This window comes from Mastacembelus armatus, chromosome 13 (genome assembly GCF_900324485.2).
Source record: "Mastacembelus armatus chromosome 13, fMasArm1.2, whole genome shotgun sequence".
Classification (NCBI taxonomy): Eukaryota; Metazoa; Chordata; class Actinopteri; order Synbranchiformes; family Mastacembelidae; genus Mastacembelus; species Mastacembelus armatus.
The window spans coordinates 17,880,926-17,908,777 of NC_046645.1; the positions used below are offsets into that span (position 1 = coordinate 17,880,926).

The following is a 27,852-nucleotide window of genomic DNA, read 5'->3' on the forward strand; positions in this document are numbered from 1 at the left end:
AAAATGATTCAAACATTGGAGGAAAGTCAGAAAGAGAGGGGTGAACAAAACAGGACCAGAGATGCTCTATATGCTGGTGTGGCTGCTTTTTCATCCCTGAAAGTAAAGTGATATTTGAAATAGGTGAAATGCCAGTGAACATCTACTATTAGTTAATAGCTAAATTAACACAATTAAAATGACCATAGCTGAATGGTATAAAGTGTAGCTGTATTTTACTCTAACACTGGGTTGTGCAACAAATGTTTACAACTGCAGCCTTTCCTCAGGTTTACTAAGAAGTGAAGTGGTAACCATTGCTCCACCGTAATCTCTCCCTGTTTGTTCACACATTCATCTGATTGATTATAAAACTATTAATAATAAAAACCTGTCACAAACAGTCAGTGTAGCAATGTGACCTCATGATCAAGCGATCTAATGTGTAATATTGCAATGAGCAAACCATGTCAAAATATTTTTACTTAGTTACTTTCAGATATATTGCATTTGTTTTGCAAGTGTACATGTTTTAAATATTTAACTTTTTACTATTTGGAACAAAGCTTTTGTAAAAGTACATCATTGTATAATTTTTTATAATGGTCCTCTAAAAACTTTTCAGAGGAAAGCCATAGCCTTTGTGTCAGTTAGACACACCTGAAGTCTGGTTAACCGGTTTGTGTTAACAGGTTTCATCGATGGATACAGCTGAGTGTCATCTGCATAGCAGTGGTAATTAATAGAGTGCTTCCTAATAACATTGCCTAAGGGAAGCATGTACAAGGTGAACAGACTCGGTCCTAGCGCAGAACCTTGTGGAACTCCATAACTAACTTTGTCCGTGTGGAAGGTTCATCATGGACATGAACAAACTGGAATCTGTCCGATAAATAGGATTGGAACCATTTCAATGCTGTTCCTTTGACACCAGTCACATGCTCCAGTCTCTGTAATAAGATGCTGTGGTCAATAGTGTTGAATGCAGCACTAAGGTCTAGCAGGACAAGTATTGAAACGAGTCTATTATCTCAGACTAAGAGAAGATCGTTGGTGACTTTTAACGGTGCTGTTTCTGTTACTATGATGTGCTCTAAATCCTGATTGAAAATCTTCAAATAGTTCATTTCGGTGTAAGTGGTCTGATAGCTGCTTAGCAATAGCTTTTTCAAGGATTTTAGAAATAAATGGTAGGTTGGATATTGGTCTATAATTAGCCAAGATTCCTAGTCGGGATGCGGTCTAAGAGACATTTTGATGATTTAAATGAAGCAACTACTGATGTGAATTCAGAGAGATCTATGGAAGAGAAGCAGTCTAAATATAACTGAGGTCTTATAGATAATTCAAGAGCTACTGTATTAAAAGATTCATTTATAGCAGCTATAAGAAGCATCTGATGAATTTTATCTCTAATAGTTGTGATTTTATTTGTAAAGAAACTCATGAAGTCATCACTGCTGAGAGCTAAGGAAACACTGGGCTCAACAGAGCTGTGACTTTTTGTCAGTGCTGAAAAGAAATCTGGGATTGTAAGTTCTTTTTCAGGGGCCACAGTATCAAGAGTTTCATGCAGTTGATACTGATCAATATTGAAATACTGATTATCCTTCAGTTTAAGACTCATTTTGTCAATTTCTTTGCTATGATCAAAATGACAATAAAAGCAATTAAAAGCATTTTTAAATTCAATACTTGAGTTAAAACCATCTAACATAAGCGCTGGTGTTAAAATTATGAAGGCTTGCTATAATTTTCATACTCGTCCAGGCAGAATATGATTTATTTGCAGCCATCTTGTTCTCCAATTCTACTTTGAAATTGTAAAACAAACAAACAAACAAAAAAAACTACAATCTCCACAATCTTTTGTTGCTGAATGCAAATCAGAGGCTGCTCCATTTTCCTTTTCAAAGGCAACTTTTTTTTCTTTTCTAAGCAGGACCTCACAGATTTAGTAACTCATTGTTTGTTAGTTATTAAAAGAATCTAATGTGCATAAAACACCTGCAGTGTTGTAAATTATTATTTTATATCTACATAAGAAAGCGATTCAAATTGCATGTTGAAGTTGCATATTGAATTTCCAATTGTAAAATTAATTGCATATTGAATAAAGACTCCAGAAAACTTCCATATAATACAGCTTTCATTCTGGGCTTTAATACCATGTGCAGCTATTTTTGACAATGTCACATTTTAAGTAGAACGAAAAAAAAAACACAAAATAGAGTTGTTCAACAGTGTAACTAGACAAATGGCAAAATAAAGTAAAATGAACTTAAAACTGATTATATACTATTTTCCATATACATATATGACAGAATTCTGTATACAAGTTCAGAACGCAGCCAGGTGTGCTGCAAACACCTGCAAACATTCACACACAAACGGTGAAATAAGCATATAGTTGCAATTTACACTACATTGGCAGTTTATTAGGTACACCTAGGTAAAACTACAGAAGTCCTTCAGTAAGTCTTACCATCATGAATGTTGTAATGTCCCGTTTTTGTTAAAATCAGTTAACTGCCAACTGACATTTTTGGGTAGATTGTGAGTAAAAATGGGATTGATATTTGCCATTTATTGAAACTGTGAAGTCATGTGTTTGGTGGTAAATATTAGATTGTTTTTTGGTACATTGCTTGCTACAATTTCACCACTAATGACTAGAATGGCATGAGACCATCAGTCTCTGACCAAATACAAACTAGATTTTTGAGGAAAAGGTCATACAGGAATGCAAATCAAAGATTTGGTCTGTCACTGGTCTATGATACTAATCTGGTAATCAAATTCCTTCTATAAGGTATACCCCAACCCATATAAATTTTTAGGCCACTGGTTTGTAGCTATTAAGAGTATTAAAAATGATCAACTATAACAGATGGTCTTAACTTCTGCGCCTATAAATATTAGGATGTGTTCTGTTGTAAATAGTGGCAGGAAAATAGAAAAATAGTGGGCAAATAAACTTTACTACTCTGGTGGACAAACTATCATTTGACAGCTTCAGAGATATCTTTGGTATTTATGTAGTTTCTCGACATTTTCTGACTGACATACACAATATTGATATAACAGAAATTAAGTGAAACCAACTTACATACAAAGGTTGATATATTTGCTAAATGTCTCTCTATTGGAAATAAAAACCACTGCTTACCCTATCTAGATGAGCCTGAGTTCCAGTGACAAGTGCTATGGTGGTGTAAATGTTTCAGACAAATATTTGAAATCAATCAAATAACAGCTTGATTTGTATCTTTTCTTGCCATGACAATAATTTAAAGATAGTAAACAATATCAGCATGTCTATAAAACCCGGCACCCTAAGTACCTAAAACACCATGTCTTTTTCTTTTAGCTCACCCACTTGCAAACGGAAAACCTTAAGACATTAAGAGCAAGCAGAGCTACTCACTTTAAGTACAAAAGCCATTTCAAGTCAGTGGAAAAAGATGAAAAGTTTACTAAACATGATAGAGAGGTGGAGCAAACTGGAGGAGTTTAGAAAGAATATTTACAGATACCACACTGATATGATGAAGTGACGGGAGGCCTCAGAAATATCTTGACCTTAGATGGTGCACTGGCCCAGGCACACCTTTATTAAATTGCTTACAAAAATAAATATGTACAAAACAGCAAAACATCATGTTGATATGGTGGGGGTTCTCAGTAAACCTTCTTCATTTCATGCAACTGTTTTCATTTTTTTATCCTCCAGAAAGAAAAAGAGATTCATTGGTTTTTCAGCATGCTACTGCTGTGGGATGTGCAACCGGGTCAGCTGGTGCTAGCTAGGGGAAATCACATGACTCTGTATGTCAGGTAGTCATGGAGCAGCGTGGGAATGGCTAGGGCCTCTACTTGCTGGGTAGTCATCACCCGACGGAGAGCCATCCTGCATATGTGCTGCAGACTGGCAACGCTACGAGGACACTCCCAGAAGTGCACACTACCATCACGAGTCCTAGAAGAAAAACAAAAATCACTAACAAAAACTGCATGACAGTAAGATTGAGCAACAGCCCTAGTATGTTATTATAAATACAAACGTTTTGTGGGGATTTTCAAAGGAAACCAAGATTATCATACATTATACATTCGGCTTCAATGGGAGACAGCAAGCTAAGTTTAAAAAAAAATGGAGAAATTAATTACTTAGCTTCTCTCTCATAAGATAGGACTCAGTAAGGTGGGACAGGGGAAATATAATGTGATTAGGATGCCGTGTGTTTGTGTCTTACCCAACAGCAAGTACATTTCCTTCAGCAGAGAAGGCACAGCAGAGACTATTGGAAAGAGATGCAATGGCCTGAGGAGCCCTTTCCTCAATGCTCCAGAAACGAACCAATCTGAAGGGAGACACACACACACAAAAAAAAAAAAAAAAAAAAAAAAACACACACAAGGACACTGCTGTCACAATCCAAACTGCATCCAAGAAAATACATACTCTATTGCGTAAAAACCGTGTGTTTAGCAGGTGATCTTCATGGTAGTGCTCTCCTCAACATGAGGAGTAAGGCTTTCCTCACACATCTACACAGCATGTGACTTTTCCTATCTTGTAAAAATAGCAAGCTCATAGCTAACCACTGTACAATTGGTACATTGTATGGAGTAAACAGTAAAGAGTTTAGAAGACGTAGAAGAGTACTTTATTAATCCCCAAAGGGAAATTCAATTGTTAGAGCATTTTAATTATTATTTTTTGGGGTGTTGTGTGTGTGTGAGACCCTAAACTTAACATGGTACAGAATACTCCCCGCCTATGTTACCACACACCACTGTATGAATAAGGTGGGAGAGTTGTAAATCTCAGATCCTGAAGATAACCCTCAATGCTACAATTACTGCTGGTAGTGCTCTTTCATTCACACCCAGAGTCCTGGGGAGAGAGGTGAGTCACTAAAACGCATAAACTCAATTACTAAGGAGATGTTGCTTGGCTGATTTGAAGGGCAGAGGGGCCACCCAACTGTTTGAGTCATCCTGTCAAAATTCATAGGCTGACAGCAGTTGCTTCCTGTCGAGGTTCATAGGCTGACCATTCTCCAAGATGGAGTTCTGTGCAAGTAGATAGAAAAACCTCATCTCAAATGGTGTGGATGGCCTTGCTTCCTGATATCCACCCTACTTCCTGCTAGGCAAGAAGTTACAGACATAAACCAAACTGTAACGCACTAAATGACCAGAAGAGGGAGTGATTACACTCTAAACGCCTAGTGCTTGCACATAAGGGATTAGTTTGGTTTCTGTTTTATTTTATTTTTTTTGTAAAGTGGCTTGAGATGACTGTATTGTGATTTGGCACTGTAATACATTTAATTCAACTGAATTAAACTTAACATGGTCCAGAACACTCATTATTTAAAAGTAAAGTTCAGATTTTAATTCAACATCAGCTGATTCTCCTGCAGCACGCTGCTCTTTCAAATTAAAAGCATGTTTTGCATTATTTCAAAATAAAAGTGAAGAAATGAGAATATGAAGCTAAAATGGACTTTGGCTACTGACACGCTGCTTTAGACATTTTTAATGATAGCCATGTTTTCCCAGCAGGACATGTTAAGACTTTCACAAAAGTATACATAAATTGAGAGGAATGACTGCAATTTTCGAAAGTAATGACTATTCAAAATTAAAGTTTGGGTTTTAATTTAGGGTCATGTCAGTGCCCAGCAGCATGCCACACTTTAACGTCACAATTTTTTTTTTTCCTTCATTGCTGCTTTTTGCTTTTTTTCTTTTACTTTCAGTCTATCTTTTATTGTTTCATCCATTTTTACAGATTTATAGTTGTGTGCAAACATTTAAGACCGCCTCTGTGAAAACCCAGAATTTAGATCTCCACAATCACTGCTTTTTTATCTATTTGGCTATATTTTATGAATAGATTTCCTATAACATGTATAGTGCTACGACATACACCAAATGTATAACTATTTGTGATATCATTGGCTTATTTTCATGGGTGGTCTTAAACTTTTGCACATGACTGTAAACAGCAGTTTTTCAGTAGTGTATCAGCAATTACCTAGTTTAGTGTGCCTGCTATATATTATATGCCGTACATATTAAGTGCTCCTGTTCTGCAAAGCAAACAGCACAATCAAAGTTATTATTGTAGTTCAAGTAGCTTCTTGATGATTCTTTGATACTGCTAACACTGCTAACTCCCTCATGTCAACTTGTCTCATACACACAGATAGCAACTGGGTTATTCAGCATGGGCTCCAAGCAGCAGGCTTAAGTTTCTGCAAAGATTTTGTAGTTATTAGTTCTCTATATAAATTACAATAAATACATTAGTGTTTTGCCTGTATTCCCAGAGCTTTTAGTGATAGAAATTCACACACACACTCATGACTGCATACCATCCCATAACACCATCATCCAACAGCAACCTTCTAAAAGTCTTATGTTAGGCAAAAAATAACCAAAAATTTTAAAAACCTCTATCATCTTTTTGGCACCATGCCATTTTTAGAGGAAACAGTGCTATGGTTCAAAACTATATTGCATTTTTTTCAATTTAAATTTTAATAATGAAATATTCAATAATGAAGGGGACTTCCTGAAGCCACCCGTCTAGACACAATGAGACATACAATGTTCCAAAAGTTTTTAAAAAAAAAACCTCATAAAATAATAATGATGTTTAAGGTTTTATCATGAAAATCAAGAACATCCTAAAAATGCAACACCAACTAAATTGGGTACAAAGACAAAACTGGACACTATAAAAGAGATGCCAAAAAAAACCCCAAAAACAATCAAAGTTTATATAACTAGTTCATGAATATTAATTTAACTCTTATGTCATTCAGTGTCTTACTTGTCATCAGCAACGCTGGCGATGTGGCAGACATCACGGCAGAAGCTCACAGAACGAACCCAGCGGTCATTTGCCCCTCCAGCAAAAATAGGTGACGGAGGAGGGAAGAGATGGCTGGAAAAGAAGAGTGCAAAAATTCAATAACAGAAATTACAGTTAGAAAAAAAATTTACAATCTGTTTATACAGATTAACTATATATATTTATTTAGATACTTATTAACGGTAGTTCCTTTAATTTAAATAATGCTTGTGAGGCTTTTCATTTTCACTGAGACCTGTGTACTGAATTTGTACACTTCATCTTTCATAGTTAGAATGACAAAGTTTATCCTTATTGGCTCACTTCAAACAATATACTATTACATGCTTATATTTGTGACATTTTAAACTCTGGCTAATTGAAATATGTGGGACACTGCAACCTGAATTGTATGGTTATGGAACAACAATGCATTCCACATTATTCAATCCCACTTCCCCTGGTCTTCATGTTGTGTATTTGTTTTCATACCCTAGTTCTAGTAGGATGGTGGCCTTTTGGTGGTCCCATACAATGACCCGGGTGTCATAAGAGGCTGTGGCCAATAGCGCTCCATCTGGTGAAAACTCACAAGACACCACATCATTGTGATGCCCCTCCAGTTTCCGGATGAATGTATAATTATCCATGTTCCATAGAAACACCTGTGATGTGATTAGAGAGCTGTTATAGTCCATGGAATGAGAGAATTAAATTATGTTCAAGCTATGGCCAATATCACTGTAAAGCTTTGTTACCTTAACCAGGCGAAAAAACACAAAAAAACACCACATGCTACACAAGCAGCAAGGATATGTCAAAATGCAACATTTCATCTACATTAGTATTTCAACTTTTTTTATATAGTAGTATCTATGTCATAATTTAAAAAGCACATATTTTAATAAATACAATAAACATGTTTGACAAAAAAAAAAACATAAAAAGTAACTTAAGGTAACATAATGTTACTCCACTGGTTTTCCCCTTTCAGAGTTTGAGTTCACTGTGTTTACAATAGGTTCACATCTCTGGCAGAAGCCTACAAAGGGAGACTGCAAGAGAAAAGAGTATTTTATGGCCAAAGGATTGATACCTCTGGCAAAGTACACATTGGAATATACACACGCATACAAATAATATACACACACACACACACGCACGCACGCACACACACACACACACACACACACACGCGCACACACACGCACACACACACACACACGCACACACACACACAGACTGGTGTTGGGCAATGCATGATCAGGGAGTGATGCAGTTACGTAACCCCTGCAACTTTTGGACTGTTGGACACTTAAAAAGCTTTGACAAGCTGCATACTCAGCTTGTGAACAAAGCTGAACCCATATATTAAAAAAAAAAACAAAAAAACTCCATACATCACATGCAATTTTTGAGCAAGTTTGTTCCTTTCCATACTAGATAGTTTCCTCACTTTCTAGTTTCTCAATTTAAGGTAAAAACATCAGCATAATTTTCTCTGTTCCTAAGTGTTTTTTCCATAACATGTATACTACTGAAGATCTGCACATGGAATACAGTATAATTTAATGCTGTTCCACAAAAATAATGAAATGCTTTTTATAAAGCAGCAAAGCCACAGAACTGCAGATGGAAAAGCTACCAATTAACTGATCAATTTGTGAACAGTTTTTTTCTCAATAACAGGTTGTATGTTTTAGGCAACAACTTTCATACCTACTTCTGTTTAACATAATCTGTGCAATATTTGCACTAGCTAACACATTGAAGAAAATGGGCAGATTAACAGTTAAAACTGTTGCGGCTGGCTGAACTGTTGTCTATAATTTGCCACTGGCAACATTACAATGTTGCACTAAGTGCTACAATAAAAAAAAATATAAGCTGACAGTACCAGTAATCCTTGTAACAAAAAACAAACAAAAAAAAAAAAACGTGCAGATGGTCAATGGAGCAATTAAAAATGAGGTGGGAGTGTGGGTTTGGTAGAGAGGTGGCAGGTAAAGAGGGTAGAAGGAGTATATAACCACCAGTATAATAATACCTTAAAACTAAAATGAATAAAATAAATGAAGGAACTGCAATAGCAGAGGTAGACAAATACGGAGCAGCACCTACGTACAGATTGACCTTGCAGGTCAGGTGCCAGGCTGCCCCTGGCCAGGCCTTTGGGCTATGCGCACTGTGCGTCCCCGGTTTACACCGGCTGCGCCAAATGTCAGCACGGTGCTCCTTTCAAAACCAATCACACACTGAGCTCTGCCACCACCTGTGACAGGAAGAGCAAGACACACACTGTAGGGACACACACAGCCTAAAAAAAAAAAACTACCACCACGTCTATGATTACCACCATGTTCAGATAAATCTAGAGATACAACATTATAGAAAAGGTGAACTAATGGTGGTCAGTCAATAGAATCAATCCAGAAACATGTTTGCTTTAAGGGCTACAGAACTATGCAAGACAAGCAATTTGAAATAAAACATGGAAATATTTTTTTTTCTCAGCTTTGTTAATTTGCAGGGTGCACATTAGGTCAGAATAGGTTGTAGTATGTATAAGTAGTATGTTTTGGAGCACTTCACTTCACATAACAAAACGAGTTAACTTCAGCTATATGGCAAGAAGGAAAATAGTTGTCTGTTTTGTAGGCAAACTTCAGAATATCACAATCTTTTTTCCACTATAAACAAAAGCCAGACAGAATTTATATTCACATAGCTCAAGTTATCAAGACACCAAACAGTTTGTTCTAAGGTGGGAATGAAAGGACTGGGTAGATGGATGAGGAGTGTTTTAATTTTAGGTTAATTGGATATAACTGGTCACAAGCAACTGCAAAGAAATTAACTAGCAAACCCATCACAATATGTAAAAGGGAACTTGAACACATACTGTTTTGCCTGCACCAACTGAGCACAGAATGGAGGAGTCAGGAGAGAAGGCGCTGCAGTAAACCCAGTTCTGATGTCGACGTAAAACCTTCACCATGTTACCTACATAAGAGAAAGTTAAGTTTTTTTTTTAGCATGTTTACCTTTAATAGACAACAGATGATATATAGAAAACAAGCAGGGAGAGCAAGAGAGAGAGAGAAGATAGGACACTCAACATTGGCATGAATCTAGTTGATGTTACATCCCCCTCCTGTGCGCCCTACTCCGGTGTCACCCACACATAAATCAAACACTATTTCAAGTATGTGGTAACATGCCGGACCTGTGTGAAAAGGGCAACTGTGGATACTAGCTCAATACAACTGAAGTGAAAACTGAAAAATACAAGTTCAGTTACAATGACAGCTTTTCAACAGCATCATCTACATACCATCATCTTTGAGGTCCCATACACGGAGGGTCTTATCCCTGGATGCAGAGACCAGCATAAGGCTGCCATCAGGAGCAAAGGTCAGGTCTCGCACTACATCAGTATGATCCATCAGATTCAGCAAAAGTTTTCCTACGTGAAATCAACAAATCAAACTCAGGCTTATAATGAAAAACTCATTCATAAAGTGCAAATACTCACTGGAATAGTTACAGAGTACACAACAGACAAAGTAGTTGCACAGCTTGTACAGTGAAAATAATGTGATACACTGTTTACAGGCACAGCAAAAACTCCATTCCTGCTCCAAAAGCCTCCATATTGACAATAAGAGCACAATGAGGGAAAACTTGCAAATATTAAACAAAAACAGAACTACAAGTATAGCCACATCAATCGTGGATTTTTATCCAAGGGCGAGAGCAATTAGCACTAAAGGTTTTGGGTTCGAATTCCATTCCACCCTGGGCCTTTCTGTGTAGAGTTTGGTAGTGTACTTCCTCTGTACACAAGGTCTATCGCTCTTATATTTAAACTAATATGCTGCTTGTTTTCCAGAAATGTCCATCTACCAGTGGCCATTTAAACCGTTCAGTTGCTTTTGCATATGGTTTAATTTAAAAGAAATATTTCTCATGTCTTTGAGGCAAGTATTCGCTGATTTTCAGGTTGATTTATTTCCGTGTCTGGAGAGAGATGACAGAGAGAGAAGTCAGAGAGTGCACCCTGTCTGCTTTCTTTATTTTACAAAAGCACAGCGTTTTGTTAATATGAGTATATAGATGTAAAAGAAAACCTTTTACAGATATGAATGATATATTCTGATCTGTACGATCAAAACTTTAAGTTTGTTTCGGCGTTAGCTGGAGAAGATGCCACAAAACGCACCAGTGCGTTCATCGACCCTTGAGGGTTAACTAGTGTCTCTAAAATTGCCCAAAGGTTTGAATTTGGATGTTTTTGTGAGTGTTTGTCTCCATGTGTCAGGTCTGTGATAGACTGGCAATCTGCCTAAGGTGTATCCCACCTCTAAGCTGGGACTGCCTCCTGCCACACTGGATAGCAGAAAAAAGTGTTACATAATGGATTGATGAATATCAGCCAGTCCTACGTAGCCATGTAAGACTGATTTGCTTTATTCAGAACACCTATTTGCTGTATCTATTCACTGACAGGGTGCGAATGATGCTATGGAAAACATAGTGCTGTAAACAGACTACTCTGGTGATCCGCACCTTTCTTTAACTTCATTGTGTTTTTAAATGTAAACATCCAGTTGAGACCTTCTTGGACTAAATACAGATGTGAGGAATGTGGAGCATACAATCAGCAAACAAAATCATGTTGTGTATTATCCCAGAAATCTAAGGCCTTGAGTAGACTGGGTTCTGTGTGCATGTGACTGAAGACATGTTCATGTAAGTCCCAAAATACTCTATAGGAACAGGTGGGATCAATGGCATGTAATGGCATGCAATGGCATGTATGTAAGGGATCAATGGCATGCACAAGAAACTTAAGTATGGACAGGATGGAGGCTTGGCTAAAATAAGTCTTAGAGAAAAGTAAATGTGTACCAAAACTAAATCTAAATACAGGCTAGAGAGCAGGGGAAACCTGTCCATCTACAGGAGAGAGACATGGGTGGGGCATGGTCCCCTAATATCTTAAAAAGGAATGAGGAGAAAATAGTATACAGACATGTCTAAAAAAGGGAAACTAATAATGGAAAAAACTGTGTGACCTTAAAATGAACGAATATGGTCTAAGGGGGTGGAATCCATCCCTCTGACTAAAAGTATAAAGCTGGAGAGTTTAGGAGAACACGGGCAGTATACCCTGCGGTAGCTCATTGTCTGTACTATGGTTTGTGAAAAAACACCTGTGAACTTGGATCCAGTTGTGTCTCTACTGTTTGTGATCCTATAGAAGAGGATTGCCAGCTATACTTAGGAAAATTGACTCAGTTATAGTATAGTCAGATTGAATTGTTGTAGAATTGAGATCTGGTTGATTCAACCTAATCCCTTAGTGCCCAAAATTATGGCATTCATTCTTGCACTTTCACTGTTAGCTCAAAACCTATCACTTTAAAAACAGAAAATGTATCAGTGGAATATACAGTATATACAGAAGTACAGTATGTGCACCCCTTGGAAATAATAGGTTTTCTGCTTTAATTTACCCTAAAATGTGATCTGATCTTCATCTAAGTCCCAACAATTGACCAACACTATGATTTTAAGCTGATAGCACACAAAGAATTCCAATTTCCCATGTCTTTATAGAACACACCCATTAAGCATTTGCAATGCTGGAGGAAAAAGTGAACCCTTGGAGTTAATATAGCTGGTCAAACTCCTTTGGCAGTAATGACTTCAAACAAATACTATCAGCAGCTTAGACATTTTAGATGTCTGGTGTAGTTTTTAGAAGTAGGTTGATAGGCAGATCGGCCATCCAGTGGCTTTGTTTGGGTTGAATAAAATTATTGGTCATGTTTTTGAGCACTGCTGATGACACAGATGACAGATTTCTGTGCATTTAATTTATTCATTGCCATGGAATGAAGTTCAAGAAATGTAGCAAAACATGTCTGGGGACAAAAACAAATCACCCTACATTTAAATAATGTGATAATGAGCTATGGGCTCAATGAAAGTTTAGATTTCTTTTTTCTAATCTAAGCCACCAACTAAATGGCATAATTTAAATTAATAAACCTGAAGAAAGAAATTAACTCTATTTAACAACAATATGCCCTTACCAGTGTAAACGTCCCAGATCTTGATGCGACCATTGTTGAGACCGGTTGCTAGTAGGAGCTGGTCCTGGCCAAACTTGAAGCGGTGCCACTCAATGTTAACACAGCGGCTGTGCTTCTCTGGCACTGAGGAACCAAAAGCCAAGCCCCAGACAATGTCACCACAGTCGATGGTGTGTTCACGGGGTTCGGCTACTCCTGGGATTGTCTGGCCTCCATCACTATTTTGACGGGATAAGCGCTGGGGACTTGAGGCATTGGTTCCCTCTCCTCCATGGCCCACTGAACTACAGCAAAAGAGAATGGGAAAACATACAGGTTTCTTTTCATCTGGTGTGAACGCAGTAATCATACTTGTGCCAGTTGGCTGAGGTGCAATTTAAGTCTGAAGTTTTGTATTTTTTTAACCACTGCAATAAAAAACAGCTTACTAGACACTGCCTGCTGTTTGGATGCATCTGTACTACATAAAATATCAGTGTGGCTGTGAGAGTCACAAGAACTGACTGAAAAAAATGTAGCCTTTTAAGCAGAACTAGTGTTATATAGTAATTTGTCCTTGACACTGTGGAGGGCCTCTTTGTTCTATTTATACTACCAAATGTTTTCCCCAATACCATTAATACCATCCTTTGTTCCCACAGCCATAAGACTTGTTAACATAAACTGCTGATATTGTATATATTGACATTTCTGTGTAAAGTAAATACAAGAGCTGCTGGACAATCTGAATTTCCCCCATGGGGGGATGATTAAAGTATCTATCTATCTATCTATCTATCTATCTATCTATCTATCTATCTATCCATCCATTCACAGTTGCAAGAAAAAGTAATAGCACTGTTACAATTCTGTGATTTTTTACATAATTTGGGTGAAAACATGATCTGATCTTCACCAAAGTCACAAATATTAACAAACTATTTGAAAGCTCATAAAACACAAAACACTCATGTTCTTTCATGTCTTTTTTTAAAATACCAATTAATCTTGGTGGGAAAATTAATGGCAACACTTGGCTTGTGATGTCACTAAACATTAACTGAAGTCAGCTGTTAGTAACCTTAGAGTCCAATCAATATAAATGAGAAAGGAGATCTGTATTAAAGCTACCTGAACTTATACAAAAATACTCAAACACTGTTAAGCAGCACCGGCTGCATGGGAGCTATGCCTTGCAAAAAAAGATCTCAGTAAACCTACAATCAAGAGTGTTGCTTTACATGTAGCTGGAAAAGGTTAAAGAGCTGTATAAGACCACTTAGATAGTGTCTGTAAATGGAGAGTAGGGCTGTGTAATTAATCAAATTTTGATTTTGGGTCTGGACGATCACAAAAACTATGTAATTGAGTAAAAACAATTAACCTCCATAAGCCCGAACTCTCTCAGCCTATACTGTCAGTGAAACAAGTGTATGTGGTATCTGGTGGCATTTTAAAAATCAGCGTGAGTGAAGATGGCAGAAAGACAGGAGCTACAGAAGTCTGTGGTCAACAAAAGAGGTAGAAGCAATTCTGTTGTTTGGGAACAGTTTGGGTTAGAAGAAGCAGACGTGGATCAAAAACATATGTGCAAGATTTGCTACACGGTGGCGTCGACACCGCTATTTATACATTTGAATATATTTTATATTATTTGTTTTAAGGAGAATTCATTGTTTTGATCAATAAATGCAACAGATTTCCAAAGTCAATGAGTAATCGTGTATAATAATCATTTCAATAATGACCAAAATAATCGTGATCGTGATAATCATGATTTTTTCCATAATTGAACAGCGCTAATGGAAAAGATTTTGTACTGTGGCTACTGTCTATAGAGGACAGTGCCCTGCCAAAATCGTGCCAAAAGCACAAACCAGAATGAGGTTAAAAAAACTCTCTAGAATAAGAGCTAAACAAGACTTCTGAACACTTCATTGGCACTGGTGAACATCTTTGTTCATGAGTAAACATTGTACAGGCATTTATGCTCCTCCCTTGCAGCACGCCTGCATTCCACAACACTACTGAGAAAATGTCTTTTGAACAAATGAGTCATATGCCTTTTTTCCATTATACAGTTTCAGCACTACTCTGCTCTACTCTACTCAACTCGACTCGACCTCAGTTTTTCAAAAGGGCAGTTTTGAGGTCTTGTGTCAGATGCGGTCAGACATCTGGCAGAAGCATTTGCTTGAGATTATAACTGACAAAGGTGGTTCAACCAGTTATTAAAACATTGTTGCCATTACACTTTCGACCATCACTTTTCTATGTTAAATGGGTTTGCTGAATAAAGACCGTAAAGGTCACAGCCATTTGTGTTTTATCAGCTAAGAAACTTTGTGTTTGTTGATATTTGTGACTTTTGTTGATGATCAGATCACATCTCATGCCAAATTTATGCAGAAAACCAGGAAACTGCCAATAGTGTCACTAGTTTTTCTTTCAACTGTATGTAGATCCAGAGTACCAGTGAAGTTTATAAACACCTTCTGATTCAACTTTTTTTTTTCCTTCTGCTGTTTCCTCCACTGTAGATTAATCATGTGTGAAAATAATTCTGCTCACTGGTATCACACAGCAGGTCAACCAATGGCATAATACTAATGACGTTAAGGTCGAATTCCTGCTCCTTTGAATTTGTATCTTACACAGTTCTGGGGATTTACCAATGAAATGCAGATAAACTCACTTGAATTTGGCAGAAAGTGTAATTAGTCTATATAAATGTTAAAAACTGAATGGTATCAGAATGGTTAAAGCAGGCCAAGGAACAGTAAAAATGCTGTTGTATGGTCTGGTTTCTGCTTGCAGTTGTCTTTGTCAGTGCAAATACACTAATGCGACCAAATCATTTTCCTTCATAAAACAGCACTCGTGGACTCAAAGAGAGATGGATAAACAAGGATAAGAAAAGAATAAGTGTTCTTTTCTATTTTTCTTAATGTCAAAACATGAAAAGACCAAGAAACAACAAAGTGTAAGTCCATGTCACTTTTTTAGATTTTACTTTCTCTATTTTTATTATATGTTTGTTTATTTTAAATGCCTTGTTTGTTTCTAGTTTATTCCTATTTTTATCTTGTGCCTTATTTACCGCTGTTGTAACAATTTGAATTTCCTCATTGCGGGACAAATAAAGGTTCTTATCTAATCTTATCCTATCTATCTGGCTTTCCTATTCTGTAAACTGACCCCACAGATCACTGTACACAAAGCATCATAGGATCAGCGGCAACTTTGCAGAACACACTCATTAAGGATTATCAACAAATACATTAAAACATGAGTACATGAGATTTGTTCAGGTAATATTGGAGTTACGCGGTGTGGAAGCTCTGTACTATTCACTGACTGGATGATATATTTCTCAAATATATAAGGTAAGATACATTGAGAAAAACAATAACAATAAGCAATAAATAAGAAAAAGTCTGCCCCCTCCTCCCAACAGTATGTTACCTTTTACCACAATAATCATAGTAGTAACATTAAGGTACTGGAGATAACTGGATGTTTAAGATTTAAATGATACTTACAAGTTTTTCAGGCATTTTGCCCAAGGAATGAGCTTGACAATGCGATGTCCCTGGGACCAAGCAAAGTAGGAACCATTGGGTGCAAAGGCTACTGTCCAAGCCTCACACCCAGACTTCTGGTCAAAGGGAGCAACAGGCACCAGGAGTTCACCAATGAACTTCGCCTTAGCTGGAAAAAGACCAACAACATTGTTACTTCCCCAACACTCATAAATTGGATCATGGCATGTCACAATCCCTCTGTTTTTTTGGGTCAACTTACGCTAATTCCAATCACCCCAAAGTAACCCCTTCAGTCACACCAGAGTGGGTTTGCCTCTGAGTCAGGCATCTGATTGGTTAACTATGCTAACCAAACAATTTGTGCAAACAGCAGGGGTGTAACTCTACAAAATAACTAAGTTGAATATGTATGTGTATGTAACACATGAATAAAAACCTATTCTGAAATAGATGCAAATTATGTGAAACATCTATTAACCTCTTAATGTAATGACCTACATTTCCCCAAGACATTAAATGACATCTCCACTGTAAACCTTTAGTCAACTAACACAGGTAACAAATCAACAAAGACAATTTCACAACCACACCCAAAGCAGCACGGAGGGGAAGACAACAACCCTTAACCAGAAGACTAGCATGCCTGCTCTTTTCATAGTTACACAACACCTCTTTAAGACCGAATGAAAATAAATCAAACCATTTAACAAAGTAGGTATCAGGAGAAACATTGACAGGCGACATTTGAGGGGTTGGTCCAGGTGAATTCTGGAAACTTTTAAGATTTCTCTTTGTATATAATGAGTTAGACTATGTTTTAAATTCTTTTCTCTTGAAAAACAACGAAGACTTTGAGATAACCACCTATAAGAAGTGACAGAAACACACTATAAGACACAAATACGCAGACTATAGTGCATGATATGTAACGTTGAGCGTGCTGGCACGCACGTACGTCTCAGGGACGTTCCAAACAAGAGTGAACTGCTGGGTCTGTGGGGGATGGAAGGATCTGAGGCGACGGTGGCAACAACAACCTCTGCGAGAAGAAAATGCACTTTCAAACAGGCCTCGGTAACACAGAGACTCTAGCTGTAAGGACAAATCCCGAAGCTCAGTGTAAAAACTACATAGAGCATTATCGTGTGCGAAACAATGTAGGTTACAGTTTTCTTAAACTGATTTACACAGCAGCTTGGCCATCGAGCCGTTACAAGAGGTAAATAAAACATCGCACGATAAACCAAAAGGTTAGTTTGATGTGATTGTTCAGGTTCTAACGTTAGTGGGTGTTGGAGGCTGTGAACCGCAGGGACTAACACTGAACTAACTACACAGAAATGTTGTAACGTTAGCATTCTAGTCCCATGCCGCTCCCGGGACGTGACTTCAGAGAAATTATAAATGAACATTTCAACTTACCTATATCATTTTCGTTTACAGATTCTGGGAAGCTTGCCATCTAAATAAGGGCACAAACCTAAGAGAAAAGCCTAGCACGGACTGTAAAATGAAGATAAACGATCAGTACAGAACAGGACGGCGCCTTTTCCGCTTCCGATGTCGATTGAAAACACGGTCGTCAGCAGACCTTTGTTAATGTTTTTCCCTTCACGTCCTCGACACTACACTTTTTACTGTTCGGTTCTATAATTCTGCTGTAAGGATATTACTACTGATCGAAATCAAATTGTTTAATTTACATAATTTGACTCTTGAACTCCAGATTTTGAGTATGATTCCTTGTTATACAATGGCTACTACTACCAAGTTATCTAGCGAGAGTACTGACCATAAAGCTATATGGGCGGGCTTAATCCACGTCAGCACTGTTACCGTGGTAATACTATTAACACCTCCCCCTGCTTCTTCTTCTTTTATTTTTGTTTTGGGTGGCGGTTAGCGAACCAAGTTTAGGCGCATCACCCCCACCTACTGTATTAGCATTGAGCTGTTAGGATAGCAGTACGGTGGCCGACAAGGGCAAACGCGCCCTAACGACCAAAACACATGCAAGAGAGAAAACACACGCAAGATATAAAGAAACGCTGCAACGTAAGTGCGCCAGGCCTGTAGGGGGACCCCGAACTGAGTGATGGTATGAACAAAGTTTGGCTAAGAGTGTGTTTTCTCTCTTGCATGTGTTTTGGCTGTTACGGCGCGTGTTAACATCATATACACTACTCACGAAAAGTTAGGGATATTTGACTTTTTCAGAATTTCAGAATGCACCTAAAATGCACTATAACCTTTACAGCTGAACTTAATTTGACCTTCTCTAAACTTTTGAATGCACATGTCCAACTGTTCAATGTTTCAGTACTTATTGCATAACATGGTGTTCTCTAACAAGGTGATTAACCACAAAAATCACAACAAGTGTCTGATCCATGACTATCTAAATGTTCTGGTTCAATGACAGTTCGTATTTAAACAGTCCTCTTCATCATGCTGTTCACATTTTGACATCATGAGACCAAGACGGCACCTAACAATTGACAAATTATTGAGACAGTGAAGGTTTTTTGTTGTGGTATACCCACCACTGTTGTTAGCTTTTGTTTCAATAAATTGTTTGAGATGAAGAAATTACCATTGCATACTTCTACTTAAATGCCCTACTTTCATGATATAATATCACTGTAGTATGAACTTTTTACATTTTCCATAAATTTCACCTGAAAGTCGAATATCCCTAACTTTTTGTGAGTAGTGTAATTATTTCAAAACCTGTCAAGAACTGACCAATTAGATTACTGGAAAACCTGAATGGTAATTCTTACTGGATCCTGATGGAAACAATAATTTACATTAATGTAATAAGTAATACAAAGGAATTAATATTTTTAAAGACCAAAGGTCAAATTGTTTTGCTTTTCCAGGCTTTCTATTGGTCACCCTACATTACATTAAAAAAATTATTGTAAATACGCAAAGATTATTTTATTCCCAACTAAAATACTGTGTTGATGTTTTTATAAGATTCCACTGATGCAGCTCAGAATAACTTGAAGAAACTGTGGTGATAATTGATTTTTAATTAGAAAAAGAACTCATACAGTCTTTAATATTTCCCAGGATTATAAATGAAACAATCAGTGACATTTACTTCAGGTGTAATTCCTCTCCACTGTGCTCTCTTTTCAGCTATAGCAGCAGAAATGTTGAACATTAGTAATTTTCTAGTAACATATGTTCATAGTGGTTTCTGGTTCAGAGAAAACATAAAATATGCTCCTTCTGTAACTCCTTATAATAATACTGTGCTAATTTACTGTATATTCTTAGCGTTCTTTACTATCTGAAAGGTATTTCTGTAGCTTTTGAATCTCTTCTAGTCCCATGGTTTAAGTTTACCTGTCATAATATATGTTATATAAACAAATTTCACTGCACTGTTATATCCATATTATATGAAATACTTTATTTATGGTTCTGGCTATGTCACATCTAATTGACAACTTTCACATGAACATGCTCGTAGACTTAAAATAGCAGGTTGATAAGAGGGTTTGTGAGACCAGTTGTCTAGGCCAATGTTAGGCTAAGTGATGCCAGACGACCCAAGAGGAACCTGACTAAGATGGCCTTGCTTTGTGACACAGGCCCCAGGAGCATATCAAATCCAAATCATCAACAATATCATCCAGCTACCCTGTTAATTGCTGTATAAAGAGCAGATCTCAGGTCTAGGTACAAAAAATACATAAGTTGAGAGAAAAATTTTGGTTTGCACTAAAATAACACCTTATTAAAATAACATTGATTATAATTTTGAAACAGGAAACAGTTATTTGTTTCCTGTGTTTGAGGCCCACTCACCTACTCTGACTTGTATAGATGATATGTACTTCTGGCCTAATACGTGCAATTTCCCTCTGCTGTAGGAAAATTACAGGTGTGATAGCAACTTATAATGTCCATTTAACAGGATAGTAACATTTCAATCAGTCAATACACATTTTTTTTGCTTCCCTTCCAAAAACCTTCTGTGAAGATTCTCAGTCATCCAGGTGAAGCTGTCTAGAGGCTTCTAAAAAATTAGAAGTCCAGGTGCTGTGACTCTAGATTCCAAAAATCTTCTGTTCATACAGGCTACATACAACTTTTCCTACTGTAATCCAGGCTAATTAAACATCTACACAGTCACATGAAAAGCACATTAGGAAGGGGTAAATGAAAATCATACAGGCATTTTTGTGATTTCAGCAGATTAAAAAAAGTACACTGATGCCTAAAGTATGGGTTTGAACCATCTCTGGATGCAGCAGGATTGAAATCATGTTAACCGAGAAGTGGGAACCTTGTAAGGCCTTATAAGTAGGAGGAAGTAGATGCTGACATCTACTGTAGCAGCCATCTATTTGTCAGCATTTTTTCTGAAAAGTGCAGAATTTGATGTTATGGACTTTTGAAACATTTCTTTCAGGTTTCTTTATATCAGCGTTTCTGCCTTCAGGCAGAGATTGAGATATCTAATTCAATTTCTGAGGATACAGCTATTATCACAATAGTCAGATCACAATTCATGTCTGCATATGTTGTCTCTCATCACTGATCGCTGCTACCACCTAAAGGCTGGTAAAAATAAACCTGGAGAGCAACAGTCAGTGGAGAGAGAAGAGAAAGCTTTAATTTGTTTTCATTCGTTTTGTGGAGACGGTTGTGTTCAAGCCAAACTGGAAGGAACCTATCATAATTGAGCAGTTTTTGCGCAAATCTTATTTTTACATGTGCATGTAGTACACACTGCATTTAAATCTGCACGTGTGGCAGTTTTAAGTGCAGCAGGGGGGGCAGGTAGATGAACATAAACCATCAACACAAAAAAGATCAGATCTGGTTTTAAAATGATGCAGACTTATTTTTTCCCTTGATAAATATCATTTATCCTTTGTGTGATGCCAGGGTTCGTTCATGGGTACTTTTATAATCACAAGTCTTATATGTGCAATTGGACTGCTGATGGTGCTACAGCAGCTGGAATGACAATTTTCACTCACTTCCCATGTTTTCTAAGATCAGTACAGCCACAACATTAATAGCCACAATAGTCTGACAGAGATTTTTAGTTACGTAACCTCTGATATTAAAAAACAGTACAAACATTTAATGTAATTTAGAAAAATATGAGACAAAGCTCTACGTGTTTTTATATAAAGAGCATGTGTATATGAACTACCCAGCCTAAGGGACCCAAATCAGACACATAAGTCTACAGTGTGTTAACTTACAGGACTGCAAATGTATATGGCAAAATAATAACAATTATAAATATTCCTTAGTGATTTAATTGAAGCAGTGGACAAATGATGTACTATTATAATTATATAGCAAAAAAATGTTATACGCAGAGATAATGCATTTATAGAAAATAAGAAAATAGTCCATTTATTCTTTATTCCCATTTATTTATGGGAGGGATGACAGGAGGGTTAATTGCTGAGCCTTATATTGGCTGGTTTGGATTAGGTTGGGATGAGCAGGTGGGAACAGGAAAAGCCGCCATGGTTGATTCTGCGGTGGAAACCCTGATATGGTGCAGCATACAAGCATCTGGAATGCACAACAAAGTTTGGAAAATTACGGTTTCATGAAATAAAACAATAAACAAAATTGCTATTTGTGCTTTGTTTAGAAAGTTTCTTCCTTTCTTTCTCCAATGCAAAGCATGAAAAGGAGGGACATGAGGTCCGATCATTAGTGGACTCCGATGCCCATTGCGGCATCATGAAGGAAGCCATTGCTCTCCCAAAAAAACAATGTAGCACTGTAGTTTGTCGAAGAGCACCTCAACACTCCACAACACTACTAGGAAAATGTCTTGTGAGCATATGAAACAAGAAATAAAATTATATGGGAAGAACAAACAGCACTACAAATGACTGAACTGACTGAAACAATGGGCACTGTGGACATTGTAAATAGTAAATGGTCTTATGCTTGTATAACGCTTTTCTGCATTCAAGTGCACTCAAAGTGCTTTCTCACTACTTGTCCCACATGCACAACCAGTGATGCACTCATACACATCAGCCTTTGATCGGCGTGCTGAACCAACGTTACTTTATTTCCATTCCATATGAAGAATGCAAAAAGAGGAGATGCTCGCAGCTTGCAGAGATGACATTAGATGAGAGAAACTTTATTAACCCCCAAAACGAAATTCAGGTAGTCTACTTTTTCTTCTTAGATTGAGATAATCAAACAAACTTTAATATTACACAAACATAACCAAGTAAAGTTGGGGCAGCATGGTGGATTAGCGGTTAACACTGTTGCCTCCCAGTATGAAGGTCCTGGGTCTGTAAACTGGCAGGAGCCTTTCTGTGTGGAGTTTGCATGTTCTCCCTGTGCTTGTGTGGGTTTTCTCCAGGTACTCTGGTTTCCTCCCACAGTCCAAAAACATGCATGTCAGGTTGATTGGTGACTCTAAATTGCCCATAGGAGTGAGTGTGAGTGTGTGAGGTTGTTTGTCTCTATGTGGCCCAATGGTGGACTAGTGACCTGTCCAGGGTGTACCCCTGCCTTCCACCCAAAGAGAGCTGGGATAGGCTCCAGCAGATCCCTGTGACCCTTGTTAAAGAATAAGTGGATACAGAAAATGGATGGATGGAAAAAACTGTTCAAACCTATCTGGCCCTATGTGAAAAAGGAACTGCACCCAAATCTAGAAACTGCTTGTGCCACCCATGGTGGCAACAACTGCAGTTTGCGATAACGGGCAATGAGTCTTTCACATTGCTGTGGAGGAATTTTGGCCCACTCTTTGTAGAGTTGTTTTAATTCAAATACACTGGATGCAAAAAAAACATCCAACAAAAAAACAAAAAAAAAACACTTCAACAAATGGTCGGATATGAAAAAGGATGTGACAGACAACGTTAAGAACTGCCCACATTGCTGCCAACCTCAAAATAATGCTTCACAAAACCTCAAAATAGGGCCCGTCAAACCAAAAAAGCCCTGCATGAAAAGCTTCAAGTGGGGGACAAAGTCCAAAACCTTCCCCCCACTAAACCAACCAGAAGAGTTGACAAAAAAATCAGGAAAGACTGCTGAACAGTTCTCCTCCTCCTGATCTGATCCTAAGAAACTCAGAAATGACAAAAGTAAAGATGATGATGAAATAAAACAGCATCACACCCCTATGGGACTTGTCGGGGACAACAATACCCCATTAAGATTAAAAATACAGCAAATATCTAAATTCTAAGTCTAAACCACAGGCTACATAAGAGAAAGTCCCTGTGTTATATATATATATATATTAAAAAAAAAACTAATAGAAATTTTGTTTAATTTTACTTCATTTGTGCTTATCATCAATCTAACTAATTCACTTAACCACTTGCTACAAGTGGGTGTGAAAGAAAAAGGGAATATATACACGTCCCTATATACTGTATACATTCCAGAAAAGCTGAGAAAAGTTTAAAACAGTTTCAAATCCAAGAGCTTGAACGAAATATCAGTCAAATGAAAGATAACTGATTAGTGGGTTCCTTCACAACAAAGCTTGCTCACTCAGTAAACCAGAGGACAAGCAAGTAACCTGTGGCTGTGGTTGTCTCACACTAATCTCAGTTGGTCTCCATAATTACTAGAGCTTCCTCCTAAACTGTGTTTAGACCTCAGACTCAAACACAGAACATAAATTAATTTCAAGATTTCTTTTCCACCACTGTAAACAACCTTCTGTTAGACTGTTATAATGTTTTATTCCTTAATTCAGGTAATTTCTCTGATCAGTTCTCCCTCCATTTCCCCCGTGTAAACAGCATGTACAATGGTGTGGCTAGAGGAATTTAACTCAGGTGTGATAAACCACAGTTAAGTTACGTTTTAACATGGGGGGCAAACACTTTTTCACACAGGGCCAAGTAGTTTTAGATTTAGTTTTCCCTTAATAATAAAAACCTTCATTTAAAAACTGCATGATGTGTTTACTTGTGTTATCTTTAACTAATATTTTAATTTGTTTGATGATCTGAAACAAAGTGTGACAAACATGCAAAAAAAAAAAAGAAATCAGGAAGGGGGCCAACACTTTTTCACACAACTGTATATATTGTAAATATCTGAATAAATCTTAAGAAGACAACTGACTGGTATCAATAATGTTATTTCACATAGCAAATACAGTGCCCTCTACAATTATTGCCACCCCTGATTAAGATTGAATTTTAAGCTTCTAATAAATTCATTTTCCTTTTAAAAATAGAACCAAAATTCAGAAAAAAAGAGAAAAATCCAACCTTTAATTGAAGTACAATTATACAGCAAAAAGCAAAAATAACATTAACAAATAATTGACTTTAAATGAACTCGTGTGCCACAATTATCGGCACCCTTGATCTTAATACTTCGTACAACCCCCTTTTGCCAACAAGACAGCACTCTCCTCTAACATCTCACAAGGTTGGAGAATACAGAGAGAGGGATCTTTAACCATTCCTCTTTACACAATCTTTCCAGATCATCCAAGGTCCGGGGTCCTCTCTTATGCACTCTCCTTTTCAGTTCACCCCATAGGTTTTCAATCGGGTTGAGGTCTGGGGACTGAGATGGCTATTGGAGGAGCTTGATTTTAAGTCTGCTGAACCATTTTTTAGTAGATTTTGCCACATGTTTTGGGTCATTATCCTGCTGAAAGACCCAATAACGACCAATTTTACCACATCTTAATCAGGGGTGCCAATAATTGTGGAGGGCAGGGATGGTTCAGGTATCCCTTAGTTATGCTGCATTAGGCCTAGAAAGCCTGAGGACTCTCCATCGGTGCAATGAGCTCCCCTACCCTAACCCTGACCTCCCTTCCCTTCCCCTCTCCTCCCTCCTCACATGTATATTCCACCATTTTATGTCACTAACTTTGTGCTCTCTCTCTCTCTCTCTCTCTCTCTCTCTCTCTCTGTACCTTCTGCAGGTGTCCCTGGTCCTGGAGCTGTATATTGCTGATGTGCAGTTACTGGCCCCACAAACCTGCCGTGTCTATTTGTTGTTTATTGTTGCTGTTCTTTGCTCTCTCCTCTATCCACTTACCCCAACAGGTCGAGGCAGATGGCCGCCCAAACTGAGTCTGGCTCTGCTGGAGGTTTTTTCTTCCGTTAAAGGGAGTTTTTCCTCTCCACTGTCACCAAGTGCTTGGTCATAAGGGATTTGTTGGGTTTTTTGTTTTTTATAAAGTACCTTGAGATGATTAAATTGTGATTTGGTGCTGTACAAATAAAACTGAACTAAATTTTATTTAATTTTAACAGGACTCATTTGAAACCTACTGTGGAAATAACTAAGTTGTATCTTACCATGACATTGGTTGATTGTGCTGCTCTTTGTCTTCCTGAGTGTTTGATTTTCCAGGTTGGACATCTTCCTCTGGAGACACACACAAAAATATATGAATATAGTAATGTATGCATGTGTATGCATAATGCATACAAATCCTGTTTATTTATGTTTATCAGCCCATCCTAAGGCACAGGGCTGCAAATGCTTCTTCATTCAATTTAATAAGAAACATGGTAACAGGTATAAAACATCACACCCAGTCATGATTATGAGATTCAATAGGCAACAGTGTTACTATGTTTATATCAGCATCAAAATTTATTGCCAAGTATGTTGGACACACAAGGAATTTGACTCCAGTACAGTGGTGCTCAGTGTACTGTAGCACACCTGTCAGGAAGGCAGGAAACATCTTAAGAAAACTACTTTTATACTGCTGAACCTATTGATCAGTTTCCAGAAAAAGCAGATTTCCCGACTCTCAGACAGGACAAGAACTATTTTGCTTCAAACTAAGAACTATTTTATATTAAGTGCATTCAATCTCAACTTACTGAAAAAAAAAAAAAACAGCTAGCGAGTCCTTCTAGTTGCACATCTCTTGTAAAATAACTAAACTAATTTAAGATCTTCAACTTGGAAAAATTCCATCTTGTCAAACTATTGCTAAAGTATTGTTTAAAATATAAGTCCTTGTGGTCAATTACCTATTACTTGTGCATTTGACTGATTGCTAAACATGTTTGAATCAAAATAATTTCTATCATATTGTACAATATTGTTCTATTGCTTAGACTATGCTGCTTTTGCCATGTATGTTGTAAAATGTTATTGTCATACATTCTTATCACTGTTACATAATTTATATCTGAGCTGTACTCTCACTGATATGAACCATTTCTAGGAATAATTTTTAAAGAAATTATTCTTTCCTTCAAAATCCAAAACTATGCCATCAACCTTTTTCCAGCATGCAAATGTGGAATCCAATCAGAATCTCCTGTTGGAGCTTGCTGAGCCTTGAACAATCAGATGCCACGGCTGGCAGAATTTCAACAATCAGGCAAGGCACTACGCCCAAGCAAAGAAAGTATACAAAAAATGAGAGAATTAACAGAAAAGACAGAATACCTTCATAAATCTGTTAAAACTTTTAATTCTCCTGTAATTTTTAAAAGCAGCAATAAGCCTATTGAAGCATGACATATCCAAAGCATGAAGTTCTTTAAAGGGAAAAAACCTTTTGTAGAAAAGTCTGAAGTTTTACCTCAATTAAATATTATATAAACATCATCAGAAGAACGTAGTGGTGATTTTGTTAAACTAGGTGCAGTCTACGATATTTACCAAGCAACATAACTGAAGCAGGCAATTCAGCTCAAACTGGACTGACGACCAAAGACAGAGAGGATTCTACACACAGCGGAGAGAGAAAACCAGCTCGTCGACAAGGGATGTGGCCTGAAGCATAGAAGTGCAGAGACCTTCAACTATACCTCTACTCCAAACCCACAACCTGGAGACCTCCTCCAACTGGCTGAACAAAACTATGTCTGCTGAGAGTTAAATACTTCACTCATGACTTTAGTTGATATCTGTCTTATTTTGAGCTGAACAATACAACATATAGCTATTCAACTATCACAGAGTTACCTGATGATTTTACCATTCAGTCTATACCATTATGTTTGATCCATGTCATGACATTAGCCATCTCCCCTGTCCACTTTTCTTATTCTAAATAAACTTATTCAAAATGTCCAGAAGGGGCATGTCTTAACCCTTTCATGCATAGTGGTCACTATAGTGGACAGCTATTTAAAAGCTGTTTTCTTGTATGTGCATGGGTTGAGATTATGTAGTTGCATATCACCCACTATAGTGGTCGGTAGTGTGTCATCTAGTATTCTGTGACTCCCTGGTCATCCATTGTAAGAAAAAGTTGGCCAACGGAAAGCCAGAAACCCTCAGTAGCTTAGAGGTAGGAGGGATTTTGCCTTGCACTGAACAGTGTTAAAATTTGTTCATATACATAAACACATAAGTAACAAAATTTTAAATATTATTTCATAGGTTTCACATATAT

The 27,852-nt window shown here is 37.4% G+C and overlaps 2 protein-coding genes across 5 annotated transcripts in view; both read right to left on the reverse strand.

Annotated features, from left to right (window-relative positions):
- Positions 1–2,504: 2,504 nt before the first annotated feature.
- On the reverse strand, positions 2,505–18,276 carry wsb1 (WD repeat and SOCS box containing 1). The gene is made up of 9 exons (XM_026329222.2): positions 17,898–18,276; positions 16,473–16,641; positions 12,952–13,235; positions 10,185–10,316; positions 9,753–9,853; positions 7,343–7,515; positions 6,830–6,943; positions 4,236–4,343; positions 2,505–3,958 (listed from the first exon to the last, which is right to left on the reverse strand). The coding sequence occupies exons 1-9, from the start codon at positions 17,935–17,937 to the stop codon at positions 3,796–3,798; spliced, it is 1,284 nt and encodes a 427-aa protein (XP_026185007.1). The 5' UTR covers positions 17,938–18,276; the 3' UTR covers positions 2,505–3,795.
- A 1,217-nt stretch (positions 18,277–19,493) lies between these two features.
- cuedc1b (CUE domain containing 1b) overlaps positions 19,494–27,852 on the reverse strand; it is a 42,705-nt gene continuing 34,346 nt past the window's right edge. For all 4 annotated transcript variants that reach the window (XM_026321594.1, XM_026321570.1, XM_026321587.1 and 1 more), the window contains exons 10-11: positions 25,784–25,853; positions 19,494–22,031 (exon numbers count right to left, since the gene is read on the reverse strand). In XM_026321594.1, coding sequence (XP_026177379.1) covers position 22,031; positions 25,784–25,853 — 71 coding nt within the window. In that variant the 3' untranslated portion in view covers positions 19,494–22,030. The remainder of the gene's footprint in view (positions 22,032–25,783; positions 25,854–27,852) is intronic.